Source organism: Martes martes (assembly GCF_963455335.1).
Source record: "Martes martes genome assembly, chromosome: 16".
In the NCBI taxonomy this organism is placed as follows: Eukaryota; Metazoa; Chordata; class Mammalia; order Carnivora; family Mustelidae; genus Martes; species Martes martes.
In genome coordinates this window covers 20,525,237-20,552,841 of record NC_137904.1, presented here as the reverse complement: position 1 = coordinate 20,552,841, position 27,605 = coordinate 20,525,237, and the positions used below count along the sequence as shown (strand labels likewise).

The 27,605-nt window shown below is 48.5% G+C and overlaps 1 protein-coding gene across 1 annotated transcript in view; it reads right to left on the bottom strand.

Moving 5' to 3' along the window:
- PITPNA (phosphatidylinositol transfer protein alpha) overlaps window positions 1–25,686 on the bottom strand; it is a 38,877-nt gene extending 13,191 nt beyond the window's left edge. The window contains exons 1-10 of the mRNA XM_080825814.1: window positions 25,545–25,686; window positions 21,622–21,652; window positions 16,575–16,720; window positions 12,781–12,872; window positions 8,391–8,398; window positions 7,230–7,304; window positions 5,683–5,766; window positions 2,850–2,927; window positions 2,603–2,713; window positions 1,642–1,764 (exon numbers count right to left, since the gene is read on the bottom strand). Of these exons, the coding sequence (XP_080681940.1) occupies window positions 1,642–1,764; window positions 2,603–2,713; window positions 2,850–2,927; window positions 5,683–5,766; window positions 7,230–7,304; window positions 8,391–8,398; window positions 12,781–12,872; window positions 16,575–16,720; window positions 21,622–21,652; window positions 25,545–25,564 (768 nt within the window). The 5' untranslated portion in view covers window positions 25,565–25,686. The remainder of the gene's footprint in view (window positions 1–1,641; window positions 1,765–2,602; window positions 2,714–2,849; window positions 2,928–5,682; window positions 5,767–7,229; window positions 7,305–8,390; window positions 8,399–12,780; window positions 12,873–16,574; window positions 16,721–21,621; window positions 21,653–25,544) is intronic.
- Window positions 25,687–27,605: the final 1,919 nt, after the last annotated feature.

Below are 27,605 nucleotides of genomic sequence, written 5' to 3'. Positions count from 1 at the left end.
ATTCTAAAACAGGTTCCTGCATTCGCAGTTATCCTGGAGGATAGTGGTCTTCTAGGTTTTTTGCAAAATTCTCCACAGAATGGAGGAACACACAGAGAGAAGGGAGGAACACACAAAAAGACTTCCCTAATGGTGAAGGCTTTCAAACTTTGGATCTGAGGGAGGCAGATCCAGTAGCTCCTCTGGAGAGTTCTTCCAGCTCCAGGAATTCAAATTCTACCCAAAGAGTGAAAGGCTATCCATAAATGCTTCCCTGAACCCCTGCATACTTTCGGCTGGCCTTTGTCAGGTGTGGGTGCCTAAGGCTCCAGGCTAAACCCCAAAGTCTCCACACAGCTCTGTTTGGTAACTTTTCCCCTTTTTTTGGTCAGGACTCAGGTAACCAAAAGCACTCAGGCCTCTTTTACATAGCCAGAATCCCCAGCATCCTGGACATTAACACCTACCACTTCCTGAAGATCCTTAGCCGAAGAATCAGGACTCGTGTCCAAAATCCTGCCACTTCCCTGCCAAATGTAGCTGGATGAATAACCAGAACATCTGCCTTCAACAGGAGCTAAGAAAGGAAGAACTCCTGGGCCAAGTCTGCACCCAAGACCAGCCCCATGAAACGGGGGCGCCGCGGGCAGTCAGGCCTGGGTCTTGTCCGAGGCACTGCTGGGGAGCTGGGCAAGGCTGGGCACAGTGATGCCTGCCGACTTCTGGCTCCAGGCCAACCCACCCAGGGCAAGGAGGGAGAAATGGATGGCAGTTATGAAACAGACCTTCCTGTCTTATTTTTAGCCCCAAGAGGGCAGGAGGGCCCCAGATGGCATTTAAGGGAGGAAGAGAAGCCAAGTGACTGAGAGCTATGGCTCTTAACCTGACTGTGTCACCTGCAGGCTGTATGACCTTGGGCACAGAGCTGGACTCTCAGCCTCTACCTACCTCATCGGAGGGTGGCAAGAACAGTGGCGTCTCCTCACAGGTATGGCGAGGATCATAGGAGATGGTGTGGGTAAAAGCCCTAGAATGGTGCCCTCAAACACAGGCAGGACATGAACCTTCCTTACTGACGATCTCAGAGTGAGTCTCGCAAAGAAGCATCCCCAAATGAGGCAGGAGCGTTAGGCCTTCAGCTCTCATGGAGCAGACAGCCCTCCTCCTTGGCTCCATGCCAAGCCCTCCCTTCTCCCCACCACAAAGAGCCAAGGGTCCAAACTCTAAAAAGAGCTCAAAACAACCTTACAGAGTAGTTATTTGTGGCTGAGCTGTTGCTGTCCTCCGTGGGGGGCATGGATGGTCCTCACGCCTCGGGCCAGCCTGCCTCCTCCCACAGTCACCTCCAATACTGGAGCCCAGCGGGACTTCCCCAACCCCCCCCAGTTCTGAAGAACCACTGCAGTTACTCACTTGGCATGCGGCACACACTGCCATATTTGTCTCCCTCAATATGCCAAGACCTCGGCTAGACTGCCAGTTCAAGAGCACTAGCTGTTCTCGTCCTCGAGGTTCTCAACTACCTGGCACCAGACTTTACTCCCGCGGACACAAATATGTTCCTCGAGCCACAGGTGGTGCCCTCAGGAACAGCCCCACGGGGCAGTCTCCTTCATGGATTTACAAAGCCGGGAGCCCAGTCTCCTCCAGGAGCCCACTTACCTCATCTAACTGTCTCTTCGTCTCTTCTTCCATCCTTCGGATGTCGTCCATAGTCAGGTCAACCCACTTATCGAGCCAACAGAACAGCTGCCTGTGGAAGTTTGTAAACAGACGCCTTTCTTGCTACAAAAAGGAGGGGACCTAGTTAGAACTCAGAAGGTAGAGGCCACTGCTGCAGCTCCCCTCCCACAATCTCCGTATTACTAAGCCCACTTTCTTGAAGAGGTCAGGAGAAGAGGTGCCTGGCTGGCTTACACAAATGAGCCCACAGGTCCCAAAGGTCAGTGACTTTTGTCCTCACATGACAATAGGTATTGCTTCAAGGAGGAGGAAGCCCCCTGGAGAGTACAGGTACCTACCCCAGAGCTAGGCCCTGTGCCCAAAATGCTACCAAGACAGGCAGCTACGAGCTCATGGGTCAGCCAAGGCCCAGAAACAACTGTGTAAACGGTCCCTCTTGTCTCTAGAGCCCAAGGCCAGGTTAAAACTGGCCAGCAGCTACACAAGGGGGCCCAAGAATGAGGCTCTAACACATCAGAGAAAAAGCTATAAAAATGCCTTAGGTCTGTCTGGTTCAAGAATTCAGGGCACCGGAGAATTTGACTCCTAGAGCCTCTTGCCTTTTGGCTTCATGAGAAGAGAAAGACTTGAGTTTTATCTGCAGTTCGGTCATAGCAAGCCCCTTCCTGTTTCTTTCTTTCTTTTTTTTTTTCACTTCAGTTTCCTTCCCTGTCACATGTGGTGCCCCTGGATAGATGGCATTAAGCTGTAGAACAGTTAAGTGAAAGGGGAAATGGAGGTCAGGGAAATCAAACTGAAATATTCTGATGTCAGTCACCGTTGGACACAAGTCACTTGGGTTGTATGATCTTCTCTTGGGCAAAATACACTCCCACCAACATACACACACACACACAAACACACACACAGAGACATGGAAGGCCTCACCCTGGTCATTTACCTTATGTATAAAGTTTTCCACTTTGTTCTGCAGGCCCCACCACTTGAACTTGACAGTAACCAATTTGTATGCACACATGTACGGGCAGTCTTTCTGATTTACAAGTTCTTGCTGTATTAGAGACACACATATAGGCAGGCAGGTAACTAAGAGGGCGGACTTCCGATTCTTCCTTAGCCCACCCTCCCTGGGGAGAGGTCTGCCCATGCAATGCCCTGCCCCCTGGTGGTGAGGGTGTGAACTGCACCTTCCAATTTGGGCCCAAGGGTCCTCGGCCTGTTTTGATAGATTTAAATTTTGCTGGGTCTTCCTCTGCCTTGTAATCCTGAGAGAAGTTGTAGAATTGGAGTTGGGGAGGAAGGGAAAGAGGGAGGGAGAAGAAGGGAGTAAGGAGGAGAGGGAGGGAGAAGGAGGGGGAGGGAGGGAGAGGGAGGGAGACAGAGATTAGATCTTTCCATGAGAGTATACTTCATACCAGTCTCCAAGCTGCTGGTGTAGAGAAAATATGGGAAAATGTTATAAACACGATACATAACGGTTTACATTTGCCTCAGAGAAGCGCTGTGATCTTCTCTGCCATGGTTTGTTTTCAATGTTACCCATATTAACGTGTCACAGGACTGTCTGAGTAGGCACATATTTCCACTGTTTAAGACAGAGATTTTCAACCGGGATAAGCATCCAAATTACTACGGAAAAGTTTTTCAAAATTCAGATTTCTGGGCCACTCCACCTAAAATCCAGCAAGTAAGAATATCTACAGGTAGCAATGTCCACAATAGCCAAACTATGGAAAGAACCTAGATGAATGGATAAAGAAGATGTGGTATATATATATATATACAATGGAATACCACGCAGCCATCAAAAGAAATGAAATCTTGCCATTTGCAATGACATGGATGGAGCTAGAGGGTATTATGCTTAGCGAAATAAGTCAATCGGAGAAAGACAACTATCATATGATCTCCCTGATATGAGGAAGTGGAGATGCAACATGGAGGGTTTGAGGGGTAGGAAAAGAATAAATGAAACAAGATGGGATCGGGAGGGAGATAAACCATAAGAAACTCTTAATCTCACAAAACAAACTGAGGGTTGCTGGGTGGAGTGGGGGAGGGAGAGGGTGGTGGGGTTATGGACATTGGGGAGGGTATGTGCTATGGTGAGTGCTGTGAAGTGTGTAAACCCGGCGATTCACAGACCTGTACCCCTGGGGCTAAAAATACATTATATGTTTATTAAAAAAATTAAAAAATTAAAAAAAAAATAAAAGCAATACAAAGACTGCTGTTAAGAGAACCAGAAACAGGGGCGCCTGGGTGGCTCAGTGGGTTAAAGCCTCTGCCTTCAGCTCAGGTCATGATCCCAGGGTCCTGGGATAGAGCCCCACATCAGGCTCCCTGCTCAGCAGGGAGCCTGCTTCCCCCCCCACCTCTCTCTCTGCCTGCCTGTCTACTTGTGAGCTCTGTCAAATAAATAAATAAAATCTTAAAAAAAAAAAAAAAAGAGAACCAGAAACAACAGATCCTTTTGAAAAGCACTGAATCATCTCATAATTGTTAAGTACTCAAAAGTGTTAGATATTATTTTATTAAATTTCAACGTTCATAAAAAAAAAAAAAGAATATCTGTAGGTAAGGGCAGCATAGTCTGTTTTTTAAACCTCTGCGGGTGACCATAAAACGCGGCCAGAGTGTTTTATATAACTCTGACTATAAAACAAGTCAGAGTTAACTGACTTGTTTAATAAAATCATTACTGGGAATATCCCATGTATAGAACCTATCCTCTTGTGTACTACTGTCAGCCTCACTTCGCCTAGTTACAATGTAGCCAAAGCTGTATGTGAATCAGCCTCAAGGAAAGTTTAATCTTTGGTTTTTCTTCTGCCCTGGCTAATACAGGCTCAGGGAAGGCAAACTTACTATGATAACTACTTAAAAAAATAGTCAAGAAAACAAATCACACACATAGACACACAAGTCATCAAATATTTCCCAAAGCTAAGAAGATGATTTATGTGTACTTAAAAAAAAAAAAGCCTTTTGTGTCGACTATTCTTAAACAAATGAAACACAAATAAATTAGATCTTCCCCACCTCTGCTGCTCTCTACTCACACAAAACAACCAGAGTTGACAAAATACACAGAGAGTCATACTCTCCATTAGCATTTCTGTTTGAGAAATATGTGGATATGTTCAATTTGAGAAAATCCATCCAGCTACACAATTGGGATATATTCACTTTGCTATACTTCAAATAAAAAGTGTTTTGAAAAACCCACTCACTTTTGAGGGTGGAAGTGAGGATATAGGCAAGGAAAACACAAGATAGTTTTCACATCTTCTTGGAAATGCACAAATCAAGATATTTTAAGCACAGAGAGAGTGACTCCAGGAAAGAGGTATCGTACCCCTGGGACATGGAGAGCAAACACTACTCCCCACCAACAGGCGGAGAGCCAAATTCCTCTGCTCTGATCCCAACAGGCCTCTGTCAAATAGGAAGAGTACTAAATGAGCAGGAACCTAACCTTTCCTTCCCTAAAGAAATACTCCTAGGAACTCAGCACCGAGCAGGACAGACCTGGTCCCTGCTCTCTCCAAGTTCATGGTCTAGCAGAGACTGTCCTTTTCTAGGCGTGTGCTGCCATTTGTGTTACTCGAGAAGCCACCACCAACTTTTTGAGGGGAGGGCATCTGACTTTTCATATATTCTTCCAAACATAACAGGCAGGCAATGAACGTTTTTTAATGACTGGGTTGGAGAAAATGAATTTGAGAACTAGTTTCAGGTTAAGTGTCATTTCGGCTGAGCAAATTATCCTCAGTACCTACATTGTCTGGTGATATTTCCAGAGGCCAAACAGGCCAGTATCTTCTTGGTGGAATCCCCAAATCAAGATAAGAGAATTCTTAATTCTAATTTAAAAGATAAAAAAACAAAAAACAAAAAACAAAACAGCCAAGAGAGAACTTCCCTTTGAGCCAAGCTGGGTATGGTTCCCTGGTTTCCCTGACACTTAGAAGTCATTTTGCATCTCAATGGCCGCCAACCTCGTTAAACAGCTCCTACCTTGCTAAGCACTTGGCTTCGATCTGCAATGTCTATGTATATGGCTTCCACGTGTTTCCATGCCTCAGGCTCCAGTTTATGCACCTGCAGGAAGAAGCAGGACCATAGTGTAGTTTTTGTCAGCTAAAAAGCACCCTTTATCCAGAATGAAGACCCAGGAACAGCTATTCCCGTAGCCATAGACGTGAGATTCCCACCAGTAAAGAATTACATGCAAAGTTATCCAAAGGAATGGGAGGAGGGTTTTAAGTAGATACATGTGTGAGAACTACTGCTCTGGTTTCAGCAGGCCACAACATGCAGGGCTGCCTACAGCACTTATATGTGATTTCCGTGTGTTCCCCTTTGTAAAGACTAACCACAAGCACTCATGGACATACTGCCTGTTTAGCCACAGACTGCTTACTTTGATTTTTTTTTAAAGATTTTATTTATTTATTATTTATTTAGAGAGACAGAAAGAGGATGTGCGCACAGGCATGCATGTGAGCAGGGGGGAGAGGGAGAGGGAAAGAGAATCTCAAGCAGACTCTGTGCTCAGCCTGAAGCCCAATGCAGTGCTTGATCCCACGGCCCTGAGATCATGACCTGAGCCGAAATCAAGAGTTGGACGCTTAACTGAGCCACCCAGGCACCCCCTACATTAATGCTTTTAAAAACTTTTTCTTGGGGCACCTGGGTGGCTCAGTCGTTAAGTGTCTGCCTTCGGCTCAGGTCATGGTCCTGGGGTCCTGGGATCGAGCCCCCATCAGGCACCCTGCTCTGCAGGAAGCCTGCTTCTCCGTCTCCCACTCCCCCTGCTTGTGTTCCCTCTCTTGCTGTGCCTCTCTCTGTCAAATAAATAAATAAAATCTTTCAAAGAAAAAAAAAAAACTTTTCGACCCCTCCCAAGGAATGTCACTGCTACTGGATTCCATGCACAGACAAACATCCATGTACAGATTTTTCTCTTCGAACAAACGGTAGCACACACATGGTTCTGCATCACTTTATCTTAAAGGCTGTTTTCTACTGGTTCTTTTTAATGGCTACATACTATACCACCGTATGGCTGTGCCACAGTTTAACTGTGTTCTACTGATGGACTCTTACACTGTTTTTCACCTTTGGCTACATGGAAAACGCTGCAATGAATCTCTTTGTGGCTAAGTTATTTCATACCTGTGGAAGGATAGCTACATGACAAATTCCTAGGTGTGGAATTGCTGAGGTCAAAAGGACAGGTGCATGTTAGAATTGAGGAGTTCTCGTTGTGCTCTATAGAGGCTGTAATCTTCATGTTTTAAAAATATAGTTCCTCTATATCAAGATTTGCATTTTAGACCAATCTTAGCTCTATGAGAAGGCCTTAGAAGGAATCTTTGGAGATCATGTTTTGCAAACTGGAGACAGAGCAATCCCATAATGGTAGGAAGCGTCTAAGCACAGGCTATTAAAACGGGACCACAGAGATGGCCCCGAGACAGGGACAAAGAAGCCTGTGGGCAGAGCCTCAAGACCCCACCCCGCAGCCTGGAAGTCCCTGGGCTCTTGGAAGCACTACTTACATTCTCCTGGGTGCCAAGATCTGGTTTGTGCCAGGTTTCAATTTTAATCAGAAAGTCTTCTTTCATGTATTCATTCTGCAAGGGGGGAAAACATGGTCACCAGCCTCAAAGTTGGAGAGTAACCATCTCCCATCACTGAGGGCAGGTGGTTGAGAGACTCCGGGCTCTCCCTTACAGGACTAGCTAACTTGACTAGGAGCCCACAATATGCTAGGGGCACATTCTCTTGTTCAATTCTCATCCCAGCCTGTGACGGCTCTAGTAATATTATCCTCATTTTACAGATGAGGAAAGTGAAGTTCAAAGGTGGGAGGTGACTTCTTCAAGGCCGCAGAGACAATGACAGAGCTGGGCCTCAAAACCAGATTCATCTGACTTTGAAATCCACGGGTTTAACCACTCGACCATCCTGCCTTTCGCCCAGAGAGCTAATGATTAACCTGAGAAGGAATGGTTCACGAGCACCCCATCCACCAGCCAGCATTTGGCTGAGGCCTGAAGTTCTCTTCTCGTTACTGAATCCCCAGTGCTTCTTCCCTTAGTTCTTTTTAAAATGTAGTGCTCCTCGAAGGGGGCACACATGAACCTCCGAACTCCACAGCCGGAATCAGGCTGGCAGAAGCCACCTCTGTTTAGCAGCAGGGACAGGCACCTGGATGAGGGTGCCAAGGAGGGTGGAGAGAAGGGGCAATGACACAGGGGGTGGACGTAGAAAAGACACCTCGGTGACTTCTCTATTTTGCCAGTGGACAGTGCTCCCTGGGGTCCACTGCTGCACCCGTGGGGAAGCCACAACTGGGTCAGCTGAACTGGTTTCAGAAACCCCGAGAAGGTATGGCACGGGAAGGGCAGGGGAGGGTCTCGGGTCATCCTGCACATGTGAGCCCCACGGTCCTGAGCGCTGGACCTGCAAAGCCACATGCCAATGGAGCTTAAGGCAAGAGGCCATTTTGCAAATTATCAGATTCCTCAGTAGGAGTGAGAGGATGAAGCTTCAACAGCGCCAGTCTGTTGACAGACACAAATACCCAGGAATCGCCAGTGTGGTGACTTTTTTTTTTTTTTTGTGGTGACATTTTTATTTCTTCTCTTCTTATAGATCATTTACAATGCCCGCCCCAACACACAGATACCCACCTGCCAGCTCCCCCGAATTCTTACCGTAATAACTGCTCCAAGGCAAGGATATGGAAAAAAGAAAGGAAAAGATTAATGAGGCTGAATGAGTATCTGCCCCTTGAGCCCAGGCACCATGGCAGTAAGGAGTTCTCCACACCCCGGGGCTTGTCCACAACCGCCCTTCAAGCCCCGTGGGGGCATTTGGTCCCTCAAATGCACCAACCCTCAAGTTTCCCTCCTACAGAAGCCAAGAGACCCAATCCGGAATTTCATTAAAATGATGCCACTATCAGTCTCCAAGATTCTCTGCAGCTGGGTGAGGAAAGGGGACCGGCTCTGGCGCACTGAAGCATTGGGACCCGCCACTCTGCCTTCAGAGGATCACCTGCTGTCCTGCCGCCTCCCGGGGCCCAGAGAGGGCACTTCCGGCCAGGCACTATCCGTCTGCCTGCTGCACGCTTCCTCTCATTGTAACCAAACCTCGCGCCCTCTGTGCTCCTGCTCATTGTAATGAGACCCCTCGGAAACCGCAGTTCAATTATTTATCAGAGAAAATGACTACAGCTCTAATGTCACTGGGGAACAACCCAGCTCTCCTCCTGACAACAGCCTAGATCACTCTGTACCCTCTGAATTTAGGAGTTATCTCAGTCTCTGACAGATGTCACACAGCCATATGGGACAGTTTATGGGGCTAACGGTCAAACTCCGTAACTCCAAAGCTGAAACTACGGTTACCTCTGAGATGAAGAGAAGGGAAGGGTGAAATATAAGGGATAAGGTCCACCTTGTGGAGAAACAATCCAAGAAACTACTAGTCATTTCCCTGTATCCAGTGAAAGGTACTTGCAAGAAAGCATCGGGTTAGGATTATAACCACATGACCTACTCAACTAATCTCTCCGTTATCAGCTTGGAGAAAATCAGTTAACAAAAAAAGGAAACGGTGGGCATGATATTCATTGAGTAGAAGTGTGCAGAGGCCAGGTCGGCAGCAATTCTCCTGTGCTGCGCTGACGGCCAGAGCCTCGGGCTGCCTATGTGGCTCGTCTAGCTCCATCTCTAGAACGAAGACCGCGGGGTCAGCCAGATGCGGTTTGATGACACGAGCCATTAAGGTTCCCCCAACTAACCACCAGACTCTGAACCCATGTTTCCAAGCAATCTTCTAGTCTGGCCTCTGTAGGGATGGAATATGCTCATCAACAGACACAAGAGTCTGATCATTTAAGCCAACAGGCATGTCCACTGCATGTTGGCATTCTGACTCTACTCCAGTTTCCCAAGGGGAAGAGCTCACAAGGGAAGAACACCTTAATCCTTAATCGGCAAAAAGGATTACCCAGTGTCATTGGTAATTCTGTATTTCAATATAACTTAACATATTGGCATTTGGGGTTTTCGTACATCAGTCTTTCCTGGACCCTGAGGAAAGGATCCACTAAGTTCTGATGAACTAGGTTTCTGAACCTATAAGGGTGCTGACCCTCCCTGGCCTTTAATGCCAACCTGGGTGACCAATCTCCCCCAGTCTTCTCTAGTCCTGCCTGCTGTCCCTCCCAACCCCTCTGCATTCAGACCATTTCCTTTTCTTTAAACTGCAACCCTAGGTACACTGGGGCAGGGTGGGGGGTGTCTCAGGAAATCCTTTGCAGTTGGGAAATAGGGCTCTCCAAATAAGACTAATAAGGTACTTTAAAACCATGGTTTAGTGAGACTGTACTCAGGTCAGGGTTAAGGTTAGAGGGAGAGGCAGGAGGAGAAACATTTATTTCCCTCTCACTTTCTTTCACAGGCCCTGCCCCCTCTTAACCACCCCCGTCCTGTCCTAACCTATCAGCATCAGGAGGAAAGAAACAGAAAGAAATAAGAGGACAGAAAAAGCAGATAGTGCACAAAGTATCACAAATCTGTTTTTGTCCCACTCAGAGTGAGGGCAGAGCCTTCTAAAAGGCACGTGGACTTTTACCCTATGCTCCTTAACCCATTCCCACCTCAAACTTTAATCTAATCCTGCCTTGCAAAGGGGTCTGAATTACTGATCTTTCTCCCACCAATCCCCAGAGGGAACTGGAAAGTAGCCTTCTTATTCCTATCTCCGACTTTAAAAGAGCGATGTCCAACTAAGCAGATCTAAGAGTTAACATATACCCGTTCTGTATGATGGAGGGTTCTCGCTGTGAGGTCAGCACCCACTTGAGGAAACCAACCTTTCCTCCCCTACTCCCTGCTTCTCCTCTTCAGTGAATATTTAGAAATTATATTTTTCTTTTTTTTTTTTTTCTTTCGGCCAAGGATCAAGACAATATGTGAAGGAACACTGGGTGTCTAGAAAAATGCCCATGTCGGCTGTAGCATGCTCTCCCCAGAATTACACAGAGGACAGAGGCGTAGCAGCATCTCTCCGTTGGCAAAAGCTCTGTATGCAGAACACTGACCCAGGCATGGAGGAGTCCAGCTGTCGGGTTGCCTGCCTTATGCCAAGTTGCTTAAGGTTCTTATGTCGCATGTTCAATGGCAACTCTCCTGAACATAAAGAAAATTCACCTTTGGCCCTAGACAAGACACACCCAGCCACAGTGCACACTGTCTTAAGAAAGCATGTGCCTGCCTCTTTTCCAAGAATTTAACAACTTCCTGCTCAATGTCCAGGGAGTAGTGACATTTGCGTTTTCAGCTATGTCAGTGAAACTCTAAGTGTTACACATCCCAGGTTCCATCCATGATTGTATATCTCCTGACACCAGGTGCTTCAACCTCTGCAGGGTCACTGAGGACTAGAGAGAGAGATTATTGCTCTAGACTTTAGTCGTTCCCAAAGTCCACGGGATAAGGACTACATGGGTGGAGCACCCTCATCAGGTACAATCTGGGGAGTCTGACAAGTAAGGCAAGTGTAACAGTACACGGAGGTAGAGGCTGCCAGGAGGGCCTCAGAGCCAGACTGTTTATGCCGACAAATGTGGGCTGTCTAGGGGAAAGGTCACTCAACTCACACTCAAGTTCTAGGGGACCTCTGAGGTTATGGATCGGTATTAGCCCTCAAGACCTAGGAATCCTAAAAAGCTAAGAGTCTGAACTACTCAAAGGGAACTCCAGAAGGTCTAGAATAGAAAGTTCTCTGCCTTCAAGTCTTTCCTTTCCAGAAATTCTAGTTAGGAGGCTAACCAAGATTAAGACAATAATTCCACCTCTACTCCCACCTTAAATTATAGAATATGCTGGTTTTTATAAGCCATCATTTCAGGGCTCTGAGCAGTGAACTCCCTCCTCTACCCCACAAATCTGGCATGTATATTCTGTGTGTTATATATTTAGGGGATAGCTGTTTCTAAATCCTTTGTCATTAAAAAAATTGGGCTTATTCCAACTTTTTCCCAACAAAATCAGATTTTGGGGACGCCTGGGTGGCTCAGTGGGTTAAAGCCTCTGCCTTCTGCTCAGGTCATGATCAGGTCCTGGAATCGAGCCCTGCATCAGGCTCTCTGCTCAGCAGGGAGCCTGCTTCCTGCGCACCCTGCCCGCCCCCGCCTCCACCCCGCCCCGGCCCCTGGCTGCCTCTCTGCCTACTTGTGATCTCTGTCTGTCAAATAAATAAATAACATCATCTTAAAAAAAAAATCAGGATTTCATTGCTACGTTTTCTTGGTGTCAGGCCTGGCCCTCTCCCAGGGCAAGAAAATCACCCTATAGGTCCTTTCCTATGACTGCCTCTTTCAAGAGTTCCTTGGTCTCAAAGCTGGTTTCTAAGCCAAACCCAGATACAGTACATTAAACTGGAAATTTCAATATTTAACAATAAGTAAGTGGTTTAGAAAGATCACAGTGCTCTCACAGGATGGAACACTACGCAGACATTACAAACTTAAAAAATAGCAGACTCTATGGTGACAGGGAAAAGATTCTAAATAAAAAATGAGCAATTTAAGAATTAGTATGATTTGATCTAAAATTTGTCTTCAAAATGCGCCTGGAGATAAACGCGTAAGCATTAAAAAAAGGACTAGATAAAAAGACACCAAAATGTCAACACTGACTATCTAGAAATGGAAGCAGCCTGGGTGATTATTTTCTTCTGTTTGTATGTATTTTCCACAATTTAAACAGAGAACACTGCTTCTGTAAACAGTGAAAACAGTCATCATTATTATACCAACCCAACCAAGAGGGGCTGGTTCTGTGCCATCTCAGGCTGTGACTACTTGGTGGTTCCCCCCCAGATGGCTGCCACACTCAACTAGACGACAGTGACACTCACCACCAGCCTGAGGTGGGGGGGAGTCCCCAAGCTCATCCTTTCACTGACTTACTCTGGAAAATGGAGGTGAAACACAAAACCCTAATTCACGGCCACCCCTACTTGACCTACTTGACCATACCCTCCACCTAGCTTGGGGCCCCTACTCCAGCTTCCAGCCCGGTCTGCACTTACCAGTTCTGCAGTAAGGATAGGCATTCCATGCCTTTTCATGTATATTCAGGGCTCCCTCTGGGGCTAGCATTCGAACGAACGTGGGCACTTTGCTGTGGTAAGAAAAGGCAGTTACAAAGAAAAATGGAGAACAGAGAAGACGATGGGCTGGTACATCACAGTCTTCAGGCCATAGCTCCCGCTTCTTCAGCGGGGTTGGCAAGCAAGTCTCCACGAGATAAGCAGGTTACTCCTCTGTGTGAGAAGCTACCTGTTGGAGCCTGATACCCCAGCTCAGCTGCCTACTAACATCCACCCACAACTTGCCCCAGCATCTTACCACCCATTGGGAACAGGACAGCAGCTGGAACCCTTGGCTTACCTGCCGTGGTTTATCAGTCCTTACATTATCATGACCCATTTTTCCCGAGCTCACCGGGCCCAGGGCCTTCTACTACACGCTGCCAAGGATGGGATACCTTTGAGTGGACCTGGCTAGGTTTATGGGCCACAGTGACTGGCTATTGGACTGAGAATATGGGACCAAGATGATCTGATCTGCTGTCATCAGTTCTGGGAGGCCAGGAGGGTCTCAGGGCTATCTGCCTCCCAGGACAAAATATTTCTTCCATTCAGTTCTTTTTGTCTCAGGTTACAGAACAGCACATACAGTATGAGCCTTTTTTTTTTTTTTTTTAAAGATGCATTTATTCCTCTTCCTTAGTTCTTAACTGGTAATCTATACAGTCTTTAGTAGGCTCCAACAATCTCATCAGCTTAAGCGCCTGAGGCCTAAGACGAAAGAGCTAAGCCCGGCAGAGAGCCAATCCAGACACTCAGGGCAACCCTCTGAGATTCATTCACTCATTGCCGCACTCATTCAAAATAAGTCTTCCTGTGTGCCAGGCATGAGGAGATCTACAGAAATCACACAGACATAGCTCCTGACTTCCTCGAGCTTACATTCTAGCAGGGAGTCTACCCAGCCAGGCAGAGGACAGCACCATTTTAAGTGTGTACCACAGTGGGTGAGCACTGGGCTCTGGGGGGCAGAGCACAGGGAGAATGTGGAGTGGGCGGTATGGTACGTGGGGAGGCTCCTTAGGGAGAGTAAGAATTAAATGAACACACAGAGTAGAGAATGAGTAGGACTGAGCTAAATAAAAGGATGGCAGTGGGGTGGGAAAAGCTGGGAGAAATGGAGATAAATTTGGAATAGTTGGTGTAAGCTATGAGGCAGGGAATATAAGAGAACACAAAGAGGCTAGGTCATAAACGATCTTGTAAGTTACGTGAAGGAGTCTGGACTTGATCCCAAGGATCCCAAGGAAAACCATCCACATTTATCTTTAGACAGAACACTCAAAGTTGTGCAGAGAAGTGAAAAGCAGGGAGAGCAGTCAGGAGGCTGCTGAAGTAATCCATGCAAGAGATGATGGAAGGAAACGGAAGCGCTGGAGGTACCGAAAGAGTTGGAGTCAAAAGGACTTGATATGAGGGTTGAGGAAGCGGGGGTGGGGAACCCATGTTTCTGACTGCAGCAGCTAGATGGCTGACAGGAAGGCTTTGATCCTAATGAGGAGAGGTGCTCAAGGCATTCGGCTCTGCTGGTTTTGATTTGTTTTTTGCAGTTGAAGGTTTTGGGTTTAAGTAAAGAGTGGTGGTGGCAGCTCAGAGTTTTACCTCTTCTCTTTAAAGGAAGAGGGTAGGGGTGCCTGGGTGGCTCAGTGGGTTAGGCCTCTGCCTTCGGCTCGGGTCATGATCTCCGGTCCTGAAATCAAGCCCCGCATCCGGCTCTCTGCTCAGCGAAGAGCCTGTTCCCCCCCGCCCCCTGCCTGCCTCTCTGCCTGCTTGTGCTCTCTGTCAAATAAATAAAAACTTTAAAGAAATAAAATAAAATAAAGGAAGAGGGTAAGACAAGTTCCACCCCCACATGTACAGACCTCCTCTCGGACACTTTGGTTGGACCACCTGACTGGTAAGGAACCAACTGGCCCCTTCTACCAACCTCATCATCTGCTTGCAGAGTGCTCTTTAACAAAACCCCAAATGTACTATGGGATAGGCATGTCCTGAGCCTTATTCGAATCAGCTGCTAATGGCTCAGTAGGGACTGGCTGGCTGGCAGTCAACGCAGAGGAGGGACGGAGGAGGACGCAGAGGAGACACGGAGGGCAGACAGCACAATGGCAAGGAAATGGGATCATGGCGAGACAACCCCCACTTCACGGTGCTGCCCTCTCCCTGGTTCCAGCTCTCACAAAATCCGTGACCTCTACACCGAGCACTTCTACAGCTCCAGGGCACTAGATGACGCTAAATCAGGGATTTTCCCAAATGAAAATGAAATTGGTTTCATTTCTAGTCAGTTCAGTGACTAGAAATTAAGATCCTGGTTTACGTTTCACAGCAATGTGAATGTACTTACAGTCACTGAACTTAAAAATGGTGTTGAAAAAAAAAAGTGGGGGGTGCTGCCTGGGTGGCGCAGTCAGCCAACTATTGGTTTTGACTCAGGTCGTGATCTCGAGGTCTTGGGATCAAGCCCCTTAGCGGGCTTGGCGCTCAGCACAGAGTCTGCTTAGGATTCTCTCTCTCTCTGCCCACCCTCAACTCTGCTCTCACACTCTCTCTCTCTCAAATAAATAAATCTTTAAGAAAATGGTAAAAATGGTGAATTTTGTGGTATGTATGTTTTACCACAGATAAAAAAGATTTATCAAGTTTATTTTTTCCCGTACTGGATAGTTTCTAAAACTAGCTTGGTTCAACTTCCATTCAAGCTGGTGTATGGTTTTTGTTGTTGTCGTTTTTGTCTTTTAGATTTTATTTATTTGTCAGAGAGAGAGAATGCGTACAAGCAGAGGGAGCTGCAGGCAGAGGGAGAAGCAGGCTCCCCTCTGAGCAAGGAGCCCAATGTAGGACTCAGTCGGAGGACGCTGGGATGATGATCTGAGCTGAAGGCAGATGCTTAACCGACTGAGCTACCCAGGCGCCCTGAAGCTGGTGTTATGTTTATTATGGCTTTCAATGCTGCTTATAGTCTACTGAAATATTACTGTTTCAATTAGATATTCAGTAAATTTGCGTGGTTTGCTATGGATTTGGGGATACAAATCAGACTTTTAAATATTCATGCCCTTGATCCACAGAGAAGTACCAAAATTTCTCTGGTAACTGATTTTACAATATCAGAATTTAAAATACTACCTGTCCCACAATTTCACGTTTAGGAGCATCTACTACAAATTTACACACATAAGTACAGCACAAGATTTGTGTGCAAGGCATTGTACGGAATGCTGTATGTCAACATCTGGAAATGACTATAAACATCCGTCAGGGGAGGACGGGGGAAACGAGCCACAGCACACCTGTACAGCACAATGCCAGGCGTCCTCTCAAAGAATAGGGCAGAATACACTGACAGTGGAAGGCAGCTATGATGGCAGGTAACATAGGAGCAAAGTCAAGAACAGTATGCATAGTCTGATCTCATGTACATCAGAGAATAAAGAAAATGGAACACCCACTTACATACACACACACACACACCCCCCTAAACTCACAAACAACTAGAAACTAAACACCACCATCTCTGGGGACTAGGAGCCTGGTTGGGACAAGTGTTTAAAAAAATAGTAATAAAGTAAGAAATAAAAACCCTTTAAGTGAGCAAAGAAGTGCCACACACACCCACTCTCACAGGTGAAGCAACCTGAGCAATCAGCTAATAACCCGGAAACACCCCCCATTATCCATGATCTCCACTTCAATACCTGGCTGCCTTCTGGCTTGGCTGCTCGGCCACATACCTCTGTAAGTGGTAGATCTTGTGTGTGTACTGGCCTTTCTCACCGTCCTTCTCATAGGGCTCGTTCACCAGGACCTCCACGCCTTCTCCACCCCCTGTTTCATTTTTGCTGGCCTCGGCCACAGAATACAGCTGCCCTACTTGATACTAAAGGACACAGAGACACAGGAGTTACTGTCAGGGCAGAATTCTCACCAGGCACACACAATCCAGTTGCCAGCAACTGTTCAATGGGACCACTCTGGGATCCACCTTCCCACCACCATGCGCCCCCCCCTCCCCCCCGTTCTGCAGTTCCAACGTGGGACCTTGCCCAAATCTATCCACAGCAACTACAAACACAGCTCTGTGGCCTCTCCTTAGCTATCAGACGCATTTAATTTCCTCCCTCCCATGTTTACATCCTCCATCAAGGCTTAAGGAGGCAGGTGAATATACTTAACCTCACACCACTATCTAGAGAATACAGAATATAGGGTCCAAAGTAGCCTTTCCTCTGAATCTGCCTCTGGTATTAAGACCCTAAAACCAGATCCGGGTTGGCTGCTAGAATTCTCTTTATCCCATTCATTTAAACAGATCCTAACACATGACTTCTTGTTAAAGAAAGTTGCTCTGTGAAATCCACAATCTCTGCTGTAAACTGGCTCATCGACTTATTTTTTTCTCCAGTGTTGTGCAGCTCGTCCCCCTGCCAGCAGCTCCAAGAACATTCTTGCAGGCAACCAAACCTCCAGATGCTTTCCACAATCCTGGCAGGGCTGAAGCAAGTGCTCTATTTCCCATTATGGATAACACAGATTCCTACCCCACAGTATGTACCTTTAATCCCAATTTGACAAGTGCACCCTCTGCGTTGGCACTTACTAGATGGCAAGGACCTAGTTTTCTTTTATTTGGGTCATAGGCCATCCTGGCAAGTCACCGGTCAAGATTACTTGCCTTCTCTAACCCCCTCAGGACAACTCAGTGTTAGGACCGATGACCTGAGCTCTGCCCAGGTCCTTCTACTCCCTGCTCTTGGAGGGAAGCTGTTCGGTGGAGAAAACAAGACAAAAAGAATGAACAGCAACAGTTAATGCAGGAAGTTACATCTACACCAAAGGATGCATTTTCCCTGTCACCAGCAGTGCCACCAAGAACAAGTTTAGAGAGTATGAGAAAAAAAGGGACTGGATGACACTGGGGGTGTAAAGGTTTTTCCTCACCCTCCACGTTCCCCTCCCCAAACTCCTGGGACTCCTGGGAGGGACAGACAAGGGTTTTTCTCCTTTTGAGATGGAACCAGAGAGGCTGTACCTCTGGGCAGCACCGCTGACACCACAGTCTGCAAGAGCAAAGGGAACGGCAGCTTCCGGGGCTGCTGCACCTCAAACTCAGATGCCTGCTTTCCTGGGCAGCTTCACAAGCGCTGCAGGGAAATTTCTGGGCAAAGTCCAAAAGGGGACGCAGCACTCGCCGGGACAATTCACTCTTCACCATAAAACTGAAGGAGCCCTAACTTCCAAAGTAAACACCCGGCACAAAATGTCAAGGAAAGGCCCAGGCTCAGTTAATCCCATAGAGAGGAACATCTGGGCGGGAGCCTGTCACCTTGACCTTGCTAATCCTAAGCAACATCAGTGCTGCCTCGATGTCCCCAGGGAACACCAAGCTGTCTCTATGCCTTTCCAAGTCCAGCCCTTGGCGCTGAGGAGAGACAAAAACCCTAACAAGTGGGTCAGGGTCTGGCTAAGCAAGGGGATCCTAAGAAGGAATGTTAGTTGTGTTTTAGAGAAGAGTCATAAGAACACCTAACCACTGACTCAGCAATCCTAGAGGGCAGGCTGAAGAAAGGGCCCAGTGGAGGGGACTGGGTTGTCGGCTGGTGCTGCTGTTTGATTGGTTGGGGGGTGTGTGTGTGTGTGTGTGTGTGTGTGCGCGCACCCAGGCAGAGACTAATCCCCTTCATTTGGTTCCTCATCAGATGCAGGAATCAGAGGGCAAGCTCTAAGAGGATCAGTCTGCTGGGCTGGCATCTTCCTCCGTTAATCTCTCTTGATATTCTGATCCTTTAATCCCAATGAGACAAGTGAAGGCAGTTTTGTTAATCCAAAGGGGTTAAGTAAGGCTGGCCTCCCTAAGCTCCAAGTGAGGGACACTTTTGGCACAGGGGCTCCATACCCTGGGAAAGCAGAAAGCAGCCACACTGAGATGGGGCTGGGGGTCAGATCATTATATCAGATAAAGAGCCCTAAGGAGACAAGATGGGGATTGCAGCCTCCTCAGGCCTAGGACAATGATGCCTGCCCTTGTCCCAAAGAACTAAAACACTCAGCTAAGAGAAAAAGAGACCCTATCACTAGGAGTGGGAGCCCAGGAACATCATCACGAAAAACAGCACAGCTCTTGGTCCCACCCACGTGACCCTGTCGGGCCAGGGTACACAGGGGGATGGTACCACACGTCTCTGGAAATGGGAAGTAAACCAGCTCTGGGCACATGGAAGAGGGTGGGCCTACATAAGCCAGGAAGCACTGGTGGACACACCCTTGTCAAACAGCCCGGACTTTCTCGCTCTGCAGCCAAATGCCTAGAAGCCCTATGCCCTATTAGGCCAAAGGCTTCTGCCAGACAGAAGCTAATTCCACCCCAAAATATTGACTCAGACCATCAGGATGGTTATAAAGCCATGGCCTTCTCTTTTCTCTTTCTTCTCCTTCCCAGCCTACATCAGAAAGCCCTGAGGAGGGGAACTGGGCCGGCTCAGTGGGAAAAGCATGCAACTCTTGATCTCAAGGTCACGATTTCGAACCCCACAATTAGGTGTTGAGATTAAATAAATAAATAAATAGATAGATGTTAAAAGGAAGGAAGGAAGGAAGGAAAGAAAGCAAGAAAGCCAGCCCTGAGGGCCTCAAATCAAGGCCTTCGATTACGAAGTGAATCCCACAGTCACTGATGCTGGGCTGTTCCCATGGGAACCACTAGTCAGGAAGGGGCTATCGATAAAGACTGAAAAGGCTGATCATTACTTGTTTCTTCTTTGGCTTCCCCATTCAAGATTTTCTGATCTTCTGGAACTAAGGTTCAAGCCATCAGAAAAGCAGCTCCGGGGTGCAAACTGGCTCAATCAGTGGAGCGTGCAACTCTTGATCTCAGGGTTTTAAGTTCAAGCCCCAAGGTGGGTGTAGAGATTACTTAAAAATAAAAAGTCTTGGAAAAGCAGCACCTACTTCCCCCTACCCGGGACATGCACTTGCTTTCTCATCAGTGACTTCTAGCTGAGAACAGGTAGACCATTCCCAGGCAGAAAAATGAATCCTAACCAGTGCCTTCTTCCCAAGCTTCTGCTTACCCTCTAGGCTCTGTTCACCCCTCCCCGTCACTTCCTCAATACTGTAAACAAACTGCCAACTGCAGATGCTCTCAAGGTGAGTTCCTCTTTTCCTCCATGCCTGGCCCCATCATAAGTAATCTCCAGGCTTCCTGCAGAGCAGCCAATACTGCTCCTGAACACTGCTGGCTCTCCTGGATTGGCCCCACATCACAGAAGCATTTCCATCCTTGTTCACTCAAGATACTCCCTGTGAAATGTCCATTTCACCCCGAAATGCACACTGAGGTACTCCTGAGTTTTGGGAGACATCTTCCTGACCTGGGGGGTGGGATTACCATGTACAGCAGAGAGAGAGCTACTGGACCCCCAAGAGGGGAGTTGTAGGGCAAGGGACATGCTGGGCCTTCCTGCTTGACCTCCTGGTTTGGAAAATCACCACTTCTTATTTTTCCCAAAGACAGCAAGGCCCCCTCCAAAGGAGGTGGGTTAACAGGAACCCCCCCTCCCACCAAGACAACACCTGTCAGCCTAAGCACAGGGTTCCCAGGGCCCAGGTCCATGTCAGGTGTCTCCAGGGACGGCAACGCCTCTCCTTTCCAGGCCCTTTCCCAAGATTCCCAGTCTCATTTGCCTTATGCCCCTCACCCAAAACTCTCAGAGCATGTTCAAGGCCTGCCTCAGGCTCCTTCCCCCAGATCTTCACAGCTCTTACCAGATGTGTAACCCATCACAGGAGGCAATCCTCCAGGTATCCAGTGCCTGCCCACCCCTTTTGGGGTTAGAAAGCTCAGATATTTGTCTCATCTAAGGTGTGCTGCAGGCTCTGTTGGCCTGATTTCATTTTTCAAAGGTCCATTTCATATTTGGAACAGAGTGTAAGTTATCACAGGAGCTTCATGCTGACACCACAGGAAAGACGATGACTGAGGTCACCACACTGGCTGAAAAACTTCACCCAAACTGGAGCCTGGCTGGAAGCTAGGTGTGTGTGTGTGTGTGAGTGTGTGTGAGTGTGTGTGTGTGTGTGTGTGCAAAGAACAGGCTGCACCAGGAGAGGAGAGTGGAGGAAGTTCAAAGAAAGGGTGGGATGAGGGAGGCTCTATGACAGTTTTCTGCTGTCCAAGGGACTATTCTGAGTCAGCGTGGCCTATGCACCTTCTGGTGGCAAATGCTGCCAGGTCCCCATATACAGGAACATGGGGCCTAACACTATAAAAGGACAGAGGGCAAGCCAAGCCCATTTGCTATTCCCTGCCCTCTGTAAAAGGATTCTGGCCTTGGTCTTCCCAGTAATCACCTAGAATGTGGCTAGGGAGGGCCTCGGAGATTTCCTGCCCTACTAGTTTGTTGCACAACAGAGAGAGCCATGCACACTTCCCAGCTGTGTCATGGAGGTCCCAGAAATCCCCTCACACACTCAATCCCCTCAATAAAATGTCCCCAAATGGGTACAGTCCTAGCAGGTAAAAGGGGCTCCTTTGGTCTCTGGTCAAAGTCCCCAAAGGCCAACAGCTTAAGGTAGGCTGCAGATATAAAAAAATAAATAAATAAGTGCCTTCCTTCGACAGAAAGTGGCACCAGGAAAATTCTCATCAAGTACTGATTATCTCTAAGTTAGAACAACCATGAAAAACCACACAAAGAGTGTGCGCCACTTGGAGCCCAACTTAGCCAAAAGTCACAAGCAATTACACACAACTATGAATAAAAAGGAAGAAAAAGAACTTACCTCATCTACAGACACAGGCAGGATGACTCGACTACAAGAGAGGGAAAACAGTATCAACTTCAGGCTCTGAATGCAGCCCAAGGTTCTTACAGCATCATCTTAGAACACTATTAAATGTTTCGTTACACGTGACATATACTCACTGTCAAAAACCCAGCAGAGAATGGCCCCCTGAGTGCTCTGAGGCAGGATCATCTATGCCCTTCAGGTCCCTATGATTCAGTGCAAACCTGTCCCTCTACCAGCTACTTCCCGGGCCTCTGACTCACATTCGGAACTGTCCTTTTCTCCCTCTCCCCCACTAACATCCTTCCCAGCAAAACAAGGGCCTGTCCCTGCAAACTCTGAAGCCACAATGAGGAGTCAGAGAGACCTGAAGAATCAGGCCCTGGGGATTTCATCTCTATGGGCCCCATCTCCTAACAATAGCCCTCGAGGTGGAAGGCTAGGATGGGGTCATGCTCCTTCGAAGCTTAATCACGCTAAGAGCATGCACCAACTATCTCTGCTCTGGGCCAGTGCATTGCAATACAAGCTACTGTCACAAAGCCACCAAGAGCAGACACTCTACTTGTGCCCTGACCTCCAGAGGCTGTCCAAAGGCTCCCCAATTGACTGCTTTCTTTTTCTTCTCCATTTCAACGAACACCCATTGGTGGAGGTACCACCAGGAACCCAACAGAAAAGCCATGGCCAGCAAGGTCCCACACCAGTTGGAATTCCACAGACATATGAGAGCTGGTGGCAGAGCAAGAGTCAAGCCCCAGTTCAAAGCCATGAAGTCTGAGTTGAGTCAAAACCACTTGGTCGTATTCATACACATCATGCCAGCTCCCGAGCTTAGCTTCTCAGTTCCCAAACCTTAGCTGGGCCCCACTGAAGCCTTCTGCACCTTGCACGCTTGGTGAAGCACGAGCTGCTATGTTGTCCTTCCTATGCAGTGGTTCCGACAACTCAGATCCATGTTCCAGGCTGGTAAACACTCCACTCAGTATTTTCTAAATCCACGAAGCTCCCCCAGGTAGCAAGAAGCACACAGGGGTCTGAGAAAAACACCACACTAAATGCAAGGCACAGAGCAGAAAAGTAGCAGGGAAACCAAGATGGGCTTCGAGTCCTTACTGCCTGCTAACCACCCCCCACCAGAATGATTCCAATAACACAAATCCTGCAGGTTATTGGATGCTGCCACGAAGGCCCTCCTCCCATTAGAAAAAGTCAACAGTGTAGAAAAACACTTTCAACTGGGAGGCCACTATTTCTGCACCCTCAGAAGAAACTTCCTAGAAAACAATATGCCTTTTATCTTCAAGAACAGCAGTAAAGATCACATCCAAGAGTTTGCAGAAATCAAATCAAGGAGAATCCTGTTAGAGGAAGTGTCAGAAAAACCAACAGGGAAAACTTTAGGCCCTTGGTGGGCACCAAGTCTCCCCCACAGCGAAGAGACAAGCATCAGCCAATTCCTGAGAGGACGCTCTGAGGTTGCTTACATGACAGCCGCACACCCAGACATTTGTCCCTGGCTCCTTAGGAGCAAAACCACTTCAGCAGCAATAGAGTGCAATTCCAAAGGATAGGGCCACAGGGGCAGTGCTGGGCTGAGACTGGAGCTGTGCTCACTGCACTGTGACCTTCACTTCCACCCTTCCCAGAGCTGCAGCGCTTCAGCCACGGCTAAGTGGCTCGGATGCCCCCCTCCCTGTCCCCTGCCCCAGGATGCACACACGGAGCACAAGTCAGGCAGGAAGGAAACGCAGATGCCGAGCAGGCTCTGCATCCCCAGCACCTTGGACCCTTCCCTGGCAGGCTTCAAGGGTAGAAGAACAAAGAATGGGAAGGAAGGACCTTTCTTCAAGACTCACTCAGATCTCTTCTGAAGGTCCCTTTCCTGACTGACCTTCATAGAACTACAAGTTTCTATAGACTCTAGGATCCATTTGGGAACAGGAAAAAAAAGATCAGGAGAATGGGAAAAGCCTGTCATCTGGACGGTCAAGACTAAAATCCAAAGTGCTGGGGCACCTGGGTAGCTCAGTCAGTTGAGCATCCAACTCTTGATACCGGCTCAGGTCATGATCTTGGAGTCCTGTGATCGAGTCCCGCATCAGGCTCTGTGCTCAGCACAGAGTCTGATTGAGATTCTCTCTCTCCCTCTCACCCCCCACCCCTGCCTCTCTCTCTCTCTCTCAAATAAATAAATAAAATCTTTTTTAAAAATACCTTAAAAATAAATAATAAAATCCAAAGTGTACCACTCCTTCCTCCTGTTGGGATCCCAAGGTTCCTCCTCCTCACCATATAAAGCTCCAAGCTCTGCATCAACATCATCCTGGATATCAAGAACCAGAAGTGGAGGGGCTTCAAAATAATGCTGTTCAGATGAAGTTTCAAGCTGGGATGACACCTGGGTCTCTGCTCCCTTTGTTATCCAAAGTTCACACTGTGTCCTAAATGTCCTAAACACCTCCAAGGAGCAAGCCAGATGGAATGGGGCAAAGTGCCTTCAGCGACGAAATGGACACCAATGTGCCCTCCACACACCCGCCTGGGTACCAACTGAGTTCTACCAGTTGCTCTCTACTGTGACATCTCCTACTTCTGGACTTCTGGGCTTCTGAGCCAATGCTGCCCACTTGCCCTCCCCTCTAGCAAAGCAGCTTCACTGTAAATTCTGCACATACACACTCAATCTCTCCTCTTTGGGGGAAAAAAAAGTCTTGAAATGTTTACTTGAAGTCATGAGCTTCAGTGATCAGTCAGCTAGTGTTTGAAAGATTTAGCAATTTAAACATCCCACTCTATCATCTAATCCCCTAGATTTCAGGACCAAGCCTATCTCCCTGCAACACCTACCAGAAGTCACTAGTTTCCCAGCCCAGTCACTACTCAAAAACTCCCTCACCCTTCACTGTCTTTCATCAATTAATGGTTTTATGGGAACCTTCTCAATTCTCAAAGCAATTTCTCTCTCTCTTTGCACCAAGACTAAGAATGCTCTAGAGGCAGGATGCCCCTGTCCCCCACACCCCATTCCAATATATATATTTATTATATATATTCACAAACATATTCCCTCTACCCTGTTAACAACCCAGCCCTCTCCATCACTCTAATTCCCACAAATCAGTTCCTCCCCGATATTTTCTGGATTCCTCACCCAAGTGTCCCCAAGTCCCAAGCAAACATCCTAAGCTTCTTTCCAAGTACCTCCTCCTCTGCACCTACCACCTGGGCACCACGTCATGCCACCAAGTCCCCTCTGCTATCTTTCTAGACCCTTCCTCTGTCACCCAAGCCTGGCCCTAACTCCCTGCTCCTTTTCCTAGGTGCACTAAATCCAATCCGTCCCCCGATGCCTAAGGCAGCCACTCCTCATACTCCAGGTTCCCCTCACACTCCTCCCCATCATCTCAGACCCATTCCTGAAGCTGTCTAACTGCTCCTTGGTCCCTGAAGCCTACTCCTCCTTCTCCCGCCAGTCCCCTCAGCCACTCCAGCAGTTCTGGCGGGCCCCTCCGTCCCTCAGCCCCACCGTAGGGCCGCCCCACATCTCCATCCCCTCAGCCCCTCTTCATGCCCTGTTGGCTCTCACTGTCCCCTTGACCCCATCTCAGGCCCTGTGCAGCCCTCATTGTCCCCTTAGCCTCTCCTCACAGGCCTATTCGGCCCTCACGGTTCCTCAGGCCCCACCGCAGGAGCTGTCCGTATCTCTCTATCCCCGTTGGCTCCACCTCAGGCCCTGTCCGGCCCTCACAGTCCCCTCAGCCCCTGCTGGGCCGCCCAACAGCCCATCCATTGCTCTCCATCCCCTCGGGTCCCGTCCGGCCACTGCATCCCCTCCGTCAGGCCATCAAGCTCCCTGGTCGTCATCGCCGACTCTCCCTTCCTCCTCGCTTCCGCACGGCCCGCCGGACACTCACTACTCCTTGAGCAGCACCATGTCGCTCCGCAGCTCGGCAGCTGCCCGCTGCCCGCCCGGCCTCCAGCCCGCTTCCCGACGGCCGCTCTCCCCGTGGCCCGGCCCGGCCCGGCTGCCTGTGCGCCTTCGTCGTGGTCTGCTCCGTCCCCGCCGCTCTCGCTGCGGTCGCCGCGCCGGCTCCTGCTGCCCCGGCCTTGCCGCCTCCCGCGCCGCTGCCGACGCCGCCCGGAGCTCCGGTTCCGCAGCGCCGCGCGGGGGCGGGGCGTCTCTGCGGCAACCAGAGCGTCACACGCAGCGCTGCGCGCTGACCTCAGCGCGAAGGAGGAGCCTTCTTGGGCCCGCCCCTTCCTCGTCCTTAAATGGGCCGTGGCTTCGGTGTCCGGGTCCGAGGTGGACTCCCGGCAGGCTCAAAACACGGGCAGTTCGCGGGGCAGACAGCAAGGTGTCGGGTGGGGACCTAGGTGTGAGTGTTCTGTACCTGTACACACGGTCCCTTCGGTGTGGTGGGTTGAGATCCAGGAAAGGGCTGTGCCAAGAAAACATTAACGATAACTATATTTACGTGCAAATGCTCTTCTAAGTGCTTGACTCCTCAAGACATCTCTACCAGAAAAAGTTACCATTGCTGTGCACCTTTACGGGTGAGGAGGAGGCAGAGGTTAAAAGACTTGCTCAAGTCCTTAATGAGCATGTGATGGAGATTTTCACCCAGCAGTCTTAGTGTGATGTCATTCATCCAATATGTATTTGCAAAGTATGCGCTGTGTCCCCAAAACCCGTGCTTTCGTTGACAGAGTAAACAAGACAGGTTGAGAAAAGGCCCGTGAGTGGTGGAACACAGGCTTGGTGGAATTATACTGGAGGAATTATACTTGGTGGAATTATACTGGTCAGCAAAAGCTTCCTGGAAGAAGAGGGGTAGGTTTTGGGGTGGGATGTTTTTATTTTGTTTTTGTGGGTTTGGGGGGGGGGCTTTTTTGTTCTTAAGTTTGTTTGTCTGTTTGTTTGTTTTAAGTAATCTACACACGCAACATGGGGCTTAAATTCCCGTCGCAGAGATGGGGCTTGAACTCATCATCAGAGATGGCAAATGCATGATACTCTACCCACTGAACCAGCCAGGTGCCACTCCTCCACCCCGCCCAAGAAGAGGTTCTAAATTGAGATCTGCAGGGGGCTAGGAGGGCAGAGTTAACCAGAGTGGGGAGAGGGCTGGAGGCAGATAATATAGTTCCTGGCAATGATAAGGTGTTTGGAGTTCATCCTGAGGGCTGGGGCCCTTTAAAGGTTTTAAGCACATCAGGTGCTTAAAACCTAGTCCATTTCGGCCCAGGTCTTGATCTCGTGAGTCTTGAGATCAAGCCCCTAGCATGGGCTCCACACTCAGCAGGGAATTTGCTTAAGATTCTCTCCCTTCCCCCCTAACCCCCCCCCACCCCACCCATGGGCATGCACTCTCTCACTCTCTCAAATAAATAAATCTTTTTAAAAAGAAGGTTAAGCAAGTTTGGTGTTTGAAGGCTCACTCTAAGGGGTGGGTGGAGAGGGCATGGAGGGGCCAGACCAGAAGCAGGGAGCCAATTAGGAGGCTTCTGAAGAAGTATGGAGAAGAGGGACTGGGACAATGATAGGAAAGGACAGGGGAGGGAAGCAACTCAAGAGGTTAATATCCATAAGGTTTGTTGACTAATTGGCTGAGAGGGAGAAAGAGAGAACACCACCCAGGTTTCTGACCTGGGAGCCTGAGTGGGCAGTACTGCCTTCAGGAGAATACTGGAAAGATAGATGTACACAGAGGAAAATAATGGCTCCAGTGTTGGATCTGAGGGACATCCAGGTGAGGACCAGTGGGCTGCCCAAGATGGGGACTTGGGAAGGGAGGATGGAGCAGGTGACATATTGCTGGCAAGCCATGACGGGTACCTCAGCGGAACCCTGAGTATTGCACATGTTGGCCTCTCATTCATCAAATCCTAAAGTACGCGCATGGATTGCCTCAGAAATCCAAGTCCAAGCCCCTTGAAGGAAGGCCAAGAGAAGAGATATATTTTTTTAAGATTTT